The sequence below is a fragment of the Varanus komodoensis genome, unplaced genomic scaffold, assembly GCF_004798865.1.
Source record: "Varanus komodoensis strain SLA01 unplaced genomic scaffold, ASM479886v1 scaffold91, whole genome shotgun sequence".
In the NCBI taxonomy this organism is placed as follows: Eukaryota; Metazoa; Chordata; class Lepidosauria; order Squamata; family Varanidae; genus Varanus; species Varanus komodoensis.
In genome coordinates this window covers 1-7,213 of record NW_025336610.1, presented here as the reverse complement: position 1 = coordinate 7,213, position 7,213 = coordinate 1, and the positions used below count along the sequence as shown (strand labels likewise).

The following is a 7,213-nucleotide window of genomic DNA, read 5'->3' as shown; positions in this document are numbered from 1 at the left end:
GCAGAAGCACCGCGCCGCCCACCTGCCGCGCTGCGGTCCGAGCGGCCCGGCCCGGAGGCTCCGGCGTCGCTGCGCGAGGGCCCCGGGACAGACCGGAAGCGACGTCACGGCGCCGCGCCGGGCCGGGCCGGAAGGACGAGAGCGAGATGGAGGCGGAGCGGCAGCAGCAGCAGCTCCGCAGCGTGAGTGGCGCCCGCGGGCGACGCGGGGGGGGCGGGCGGCGGGGGCGGCGGGTCCGGGTCCGGGTCCGGGTCCGGGTCCGAGTCGCCCTCAGCGCGCCCTCTCGTTGCAGCTGCGCGACTTCCTGCTGGTCTACAACCGCATGACGGAGGCGTGCTTCCAGCGCTGCGTCTCCAACCTCAACTACCGGGCGCTCGCCAGGGACGAGGTGAGGCCTCCGGGGCGCGGCGGGGCGGGGGGGGCGGGGGGCGGCGCGGCGGACCCGCCCACCGTCGCTGCCCCTTTCCTGCCGCAGGAGTCGTGCCTGGACAACTGCGCGAGCAAGCTGGTGCGCTCCAACCACCGCCTGATGGCCGCCTACGTCCAGCTCATGCCGTCCATCGTCCAGCGCAGGATATCTGACTACGAGGCGGCAGCGGCGGCGGCGAGCAGCCCAGGCGCGGAGGCGCCTGCCCTCCCGGGGCCCGGCTTCGTCAGCACCTCCTGAGCAGTCGTGCAAGCGGCTGCCCTAGTGGCTCTCCGGGAGGACTGCGCTCCCCCAGGCAGGGGTGGTCCAGGTCCCGCAAGGCCCTCTGCCCACCGACATGGGGCGGAGGTAGCCCAGCTGGCCCCCTTTCCCGGAGTGGCACATGCCCAGCGGGCCGTTTCCTGCTGCAGCAGCCTCTCGCCTGGCTGACGCGTGCAGGCAGCTTGGAGGCTGTGCGTGGGAACCATACCACTCTTGGCGAATCCGGACACCAGAGCTATCCTGGCGTTCTCTTCTGGTTGCCTTTTCGTTTTGCGGGGCTTTGCTGGCCAGCACACTTGCCTGGAAGTTGGTGCCACTGCTGCACTTCATCTGGTCCCAGCGTTGCTTGTTGTCAGGAAGACAGAGGCCACGGAATGGTGTAGAAGTGAGGACAACTGTCGTTTGCTCCTTGCCATTAAACTCATCTGTTAGCCACAAGTTTGATGCTACCATTTTTGCTTTGGCAATTGAAGGTCAAAAGTCTGCTATCGCATTCATGCCCCTCTCACTCCTCCCCCACCAGCAGCCCACTGTCCATTCATTCGATTTATAGCCTGCCTTTTTCTGTTTTAAAGAACTCAAAGAGACTTGCATCATGCCCCTTCTGCTCTCAGACTTATCCCCACAACAGCCCTATGAGGTAGGTGCAACTAAGAGTCTGTGACTGGCCCAAAGTCATCCAGTGGGCTCCATGGCTGAGTGGGGAATAGAACCCAGATTGCCTGCGTCCCACACCCACGCTCTTCACCACACCACTTCCCCAGCAACCCCAGTTCTCCATCCCTTCCTCTATCAGTCCCACGTGTGGGCTGAGACCAAATTTTGTTGGCATTTGTTGGGCAGCCGGTTCTGGCCCCAGAGCCACAGTGCTCACGCCACGGCTCATGAGCGGTGAGCAGAGGCTCCAGATGGAGTCTTTGGACTTACAGCAGGCAAACGCTCTCTCTGCTCGGCTCTGGAGAGATGCCCCTGAACAAGGAGGGTGATGCCTCTGTTCCTGCAAGGGGCACTGAGTCTTGTTGCCCTTGGCCCCAGAAGAGCTTGGGAAGCCCCCCTCCCTGATCCAGGAGGCAATAAACTGCAGCAACGTACTTGGGACGTGGAAGCTGGCCTTGAAAATCCTTCCACATTTTCTCGTGTGGACATGGAACTTTTGGTATCAGAGGTGACCAGACCAGGAAGGGAAGAACTGCAGGCACAAGATATGACTACAAGCTGATTCTTTGGTATATTGGTTTTCCAACATTCTCAGCTTGAAGCCTCAGTACTGAATTATATGTTGATTGGCCTTGCTAGCAGTAAGATGAAGTCTGTCTGATGAGACACTTGCAAATAAATTCAATAGAATATAAATCAGTCTTAATTTTTGTACTTGCATTGGAGGACCACATAGGGGTTCTAAGTGGAAACTGAAAATTAAGGTTCCTACCGTAAGATTTCTGCGCCATGTGAGCTGTGTTCTTCTTATGCTCACTGATACCTTGGAGCTCCATACACCCCATCCAGCCAAGGACAGTGAGAGATTCAACTTCAGAATTTACAAACGTGTATGTTACGAAACTTTTAAACCAACCCCTTAAGCTACAGAGCTCACTTCTGAGATAGCTTCTGCTGAGTTCTTCTGTGAAGCTGCCTGGCATATTGTCCAGGAGGGTATGGCAAACAGAAAAGGCAAGTCCTTGTCCTAAAGCACTTGTGCTCTTAAGGGTTGACTCTAGAGATTTATAAGTTCTAGAAGTTTTGAAGCCATGGAAAAAAGCTATTATTTGTTCATTAAATTTCTACCCTGCCCATTAGCCAAGATCACTCGCTAGGCTGCTTACAAAATAGCAACAACATATAAAGCAATAACATTAAACACATGTACTGCAACGATAAAATACCAAGAGTAAAACACAGGAAAGCGCCACAACAGCCACAATTCAATTAGCTGAAGGCACGGTAGCACTAAAATATGATAAATCCCGTAAAAAAGATCCCTTGAAAATTGGTTCAACTATTAAAGTCCTGGACGAGCGAAGGTGCTTTCACCTGGCACCAAAAGGAATAGAGAGAAGGTGCCAGGCAGGCCCCTTGGGAGAGCTGGTTCCAGAGCTGGGGTGCCGCCACTGAGAGGAGACCGCTCCTCATAGCCACCCCCTTTGGGGGTGCTCTCTGAGAATGTCCAGATAGGCACACATGGGAAGAGGCACCCCCTTAGCTACCCTGGTCCCAGGCCATTCAGGGCTTTACAAAGTAATGTTGACTCCTTGAATCGGGCCTGGATGTCATTGGTAACCAATGAAGGTAGGCCCAGGTCCCCAACCTCCAGCTCCCAAGCACATGCAGACTCTGTACACAAATCAATGTAGACTGTACATGAAAAAATAAGGCATCCCCTGAAAATAAGCCCTAGTGTGTCTTTTGGAGCAAAATTTAATATAAGACCCAGTCTTATTTTCGGGGAAACACGGTAACAGCCTTGTTTTGCCTGGTCTGCAGGGTTGCTTCCAACAGCCCCCCCTCCGCCTGACCCTCTACAAGCACTTTGGCCATTCCGGCTGCTTTGCGGTGGAGCAGAGCTCAAGGAGCCACACCACTCGCCTCTCCCCCCCGCTCCAGGTCTTGCCAAGTTGAAGGCGGTGCACCTGTGCGAGGACGACCGGGCGCCTGCGGGGATGGGGGCAGAGGAGTCCCGCCTGCTTCTGCAAACAGGCAGGGAGAGGAGAGAGGGGCCAAGTATTTTTGCAAAAGCATTTTGCATACTGAACATTTCACAGAATCATACAATGGTAAAGTTGGAAGGGACCATGAAGGCCATCAATTTCATCTTGGAAATCTGCATAAAAGTTTTCCATTTCATCTTTGTCAGCATCTGTTGTTCGAGCATAGACTTGAAATGGTGATGCTGATAGGTTTGCAATTAATTCTGATTGATATTATTCAGTCCGATCTTGCATTGTAGCTCCTACTGCCCATGTTCCCTCTTGTCTTCAAATTATGGCAACTCCATTTACTTTGAGTTAGTTGTTTCCAGAGTAAAACACTTCGTGTTTGTCTGTCAGAAAATGTCCCAGTCCACTCTAGTTCCCTCACTCCCAAGTTCTGCAATGTTTAGCCACTCCATTCCTTATGTTACAGTTTCCAGTTTGCCTTGGTTCATACTTCTGGCATTCTGTGTTCCAACTGTATGTGTTTTTTATTTGTTTATTAATTTGATTTATATGCTGCCTGATTAACCATAGGCTTCCCTGGGTGGCTTACATACAATCAAACACAGTAAAATCAACAATAAAACAATTGTATCAATAAAATTAATAGTAATAAACACAACTAGTAATAGTATTTATTTATTTATTTATTTATTTATTTATTTATTTATGAAAAGCTTTTCTAACCTGTCCACCACTAGCGTCTCGGGATGGCTTACAATAAAATACACTAAATAATTGAATAGTAATAGTGACTGTTAGCCGCCTAGGGAGGCCATGGGCGAGACAGGCGGCATATACATGTTTTAAATAAATACATACATAATAAAATGAATATATAGGATAAATAGCTAAATTATAAATTAATAAACTTACGTAGCATCAGATTTTTCATGCACTTGTGTGCATGTTAGCTACTAGGCTTCCTTTCAGCTTAGATCTAATTGCACCATGAGTGACAGTGCTGGTTGTTTGTGTCTTCTGCTCTTTCTCAGTAGCTCAGTGAGTGACTTCTGGCACTGTTGCTTCAAAGGGATCTCCCAAACCAGGAGAAGGGGCATCGGAACAGCACAAGCGGTTCAGTTTAAGCAAGTGCAGAATAACTCGTGTTGGGGCAACGAATCCCGACGTCCAGGATACCCTGATGGGACCTGAACCGGCAGCGGCTGAGCCAGAGAGGGGTCTTGGGATGGAGGGGGCAGCTCAGCCGAGATGCCGACCAGCGCGCAGCCGCTGCGAAGGAGGCAAGCGCCAGACGGGCATAATCGGAAGTGGAGGAGAAAAGAGAAACGGTTCCCTTCTGTGCCTCTCGGGGGGACCACGCTCGCAGCATTGTGCTCCGTTCTGGCGGCCTGGCCTGGAAGGGCATTGCTGAGCACTGAGGGGGCAACAGGAATGATGGGGGGCTGCAGCCCCCCATGAGGAGGGGCTACGGCGACGGGGGGTGCTCGGCGCAGGAAGACAGGAAGGGGAGACACGCCAGACCGAGCGTTTGAAAGGATGCTCGGTGCGGAGAAAGGAGGGGGAGGCTGGTGGGAGGTTTAGAGCAGCGAAAAGGAGGCGCTTCTTTGCACGCTGTCCCAAAACTGTGGGATTTGCCGCTGTGGGAAGTGCAGGTGGCTGCCAATCGGGATGGCTCCACAGGGAGACTGGGCAGATTCAGGGGGGAGGGGGAGGTGATCAGGGCTACTCGCCTTGCCAGTCTGGGCTCCCTCCTTGACTGGGGGGCCGGGGGGCATGCCTGCACACGGACAGGAGCTCGAACTGAGGAGCTCTTGCACCCTTCCTGCGTGAGGGACACCACGGGCAGCCGGTTCGCCATCACGAGCACGGAGTGCTGGCCTAGGCGGACCTGGTTTGGCCCAGCAGGGCTGCTCTTACGCTCTCACGTGAGAGGTTATCAGATGTGGGTGGATGACGCCCAATTGTATCACTGCTTTTCATCAAATCCAGTTGAGCTGTGGCTGCGCTGAACAAGGCCTTGGATGTGCTAATGCATTGGGTGTGTGGCAATAAAGTGAATTCAGTCCAGACTGAGGCAGGAGCAACTCTGTCACAGGAGGCAGGGATGGGGCCGGTGGCACGGAGTGGCACTGATCAGCGGAGGCTGGCACGCTGGCTGCGGCTTTCTGGCCTCCGTGCACTGGCAGCCTGTCACCTGGCCCAGGGCGGTGTGTTATGCGCGGGAGCGCCCTTGCACCCGGCCCAGACACCTTGGCTGCTCCGAAACAGGGCAGGGAGGTCGCTAGTGGGGCTGGCCACAAGGAGGGCATGTTGTGAGCGGAGCCAGCTGGAGCTGTGGGGGCAGACTAGATGGCCCGGGAGACCCCTTCTGACTCACTCTATTTCTACGTTTCTAAGGAGCACGTGGCTCCGGCGCTTCGTGGTCCACACTGGTGGCCAGCTGGCTGGTCTGCCTGCTGCCAGGCCCAATTCAGGCTGCTGGCATTTACCTGCAAAGCCCTTCCTGGCTTGCAATCCGGTCACCCAAAGGACCATCTCCTGCCGGAGCCCTAAATTCACCCTCGGAGGCCCTTCGCTGGGTGTTCCCGCCAAATAAGGTGATGTAGGCAGCAGCTGAGGAGGGAGCTTCTTCCACTGGCTCTGGAATGCCCTTTCTGGATAAACTGGCTGCTTTGTGACTGGCTTGGCATTAGGCCTGGCCCCTTTGCTCTCCCAGGATTTTAGGGTTGTTTTTAATGTGCTGGTCTTTTTTAAATCTTGCATTGCTGGTTATTTTATCTCTGTCTTTGCTTCTACTGTATGTCAAACATGTGGGTTCTTTTTATGAAGTTCTGCCAGGCTGCTGCCTGGCCCAGGAAGAGATAACGCCCCCATGGCCTATTTTGCTGGCTGGTGCTAGAAAAGGGTGCTGGGGCAGGCACCTGGGGCAGGAGGGGCTGCCCCCCTGTGGCCAGCCCCTAGGAAGGCTCCCAGGCAGAGACAGAAGAGCTGGGCCCCTGGGGCAGCTGGGCCGGCCCGGGGGGCGCTCTGGGGTCCCTGTCCAGGGCAAGAGCCCCACAAACTGGTCCAAAGTGAATGCCACGGAAAGGAGCATGGCCGGCCGGCCGGCCCGCCATGGCTGGGCTTGGGCATTCGGGACGGTGCGAAGGTTGGCCGGCCCTGCGGCGCCCGTTTCAGCAGCCCCCCGTTTCAGCAGCCCGCCCGAGCTCCCCCCCTTTGGCATGCAAGGGAGGCCCCCGGAGGTGGCACAGAACGACACCCACCCCCCGCGACGCCGCAGCGGGTCTGGCAGGCGACAGTCAAGGCGGAAGCGGCGGAAGCGAGTGGGGGGGGCGAGGAGCGCGGGGCGGCCTGAGCGCTGCCAGCGGGAGGCGCCGGCGCTTCCCGGGGGCTGCCCTGGAGGGACCGCAGGAGCGGCACCGACCCGGCCGGCGCCAGAGACCCGCAGCGACTGGGGCAGACAGGAGCCCGGCGGCACCGGGCCGCCGCGAAGGGAGGCCGTCTCCGACCGCGGTGCTTCTCCAGGGGGCGCCGCGCGCGCCTCCCCGCTTAGCAGCCCCTCCAGCGCGCATCCGGCGGCAGCGGCGTCTACTGCCCGTTAGGAGGTCCGCCGGCGCCTGCGCCGCAACAGCGGCGGCCAAGCCCCCGGCAGCGGGAAGCGGGGGCCGCCCGCGAAGGGGGGGAGGGGGCGCGGCGGCAACCCACCTGCATGCTGACGTCCAGGGCCGCGAAGAGCACCTTGCAGGCCGGGCAGCTGAGGTTTCGCCAGCCGAAGCGCGCGCCGGCCGCGGGCAGCAGCTGCTCCAGGGTCCCGGCCTCGCGCGCCCCCGGCCCCGCCGCCGCCGCCGCCAGCAGCAGCAGCAGCGGCGGC

The 7,213-nt window shown here is 56.9% G+C and overlaps 2 protein-coding genes across 3 annotated transcripts in view; one reads left to right on the top strand and one right to left on the bottom strand.

Annotated features, from left to right (window-relative positions):
• The window catches only part of ARFIP2 (ADP ribosylation factor interacting protein 2), an 8,214-nt gene extending 8,117 nt beyond the window's left edge, over positions 1-97 (bottom strand). The window contains exon 1 of one of the 2 annotated variants that reach the window (XM_044418620.1): positions 23-97. The gene's annotated coding sequence lies outside the window, so the exon portion shown is untranslated. The remainder of the gene's footprint in view (positions 1-22) is intronic. The other variant, XM_044418624.1, reaches the window with a different exon arrangement.
• Positions 98-118: 21 nt separating this feature from the next.
• TIMM10B (translocase of inner mitochondrial membrane 10B) lies at positions 119-1,126 on the top strand. The gene is made up of 3 exons (XM_044418625.1): positions 119-182; positions 293-388; positions 476-1,126. The coding sequence occupies exons 1-3, from the start codon at positions 147-149 to the stop codon at positions 665-667; spliced, it is 324 nt and encodes a 107-aa protein (XP_044274560.1). The 5' UTR covers positions 119-146; the 3' UTR covers positions 668-1,126.
• The last annotated feature ends 6,087 nt before the right edge of the window (positions 1,127-7,213 follow it).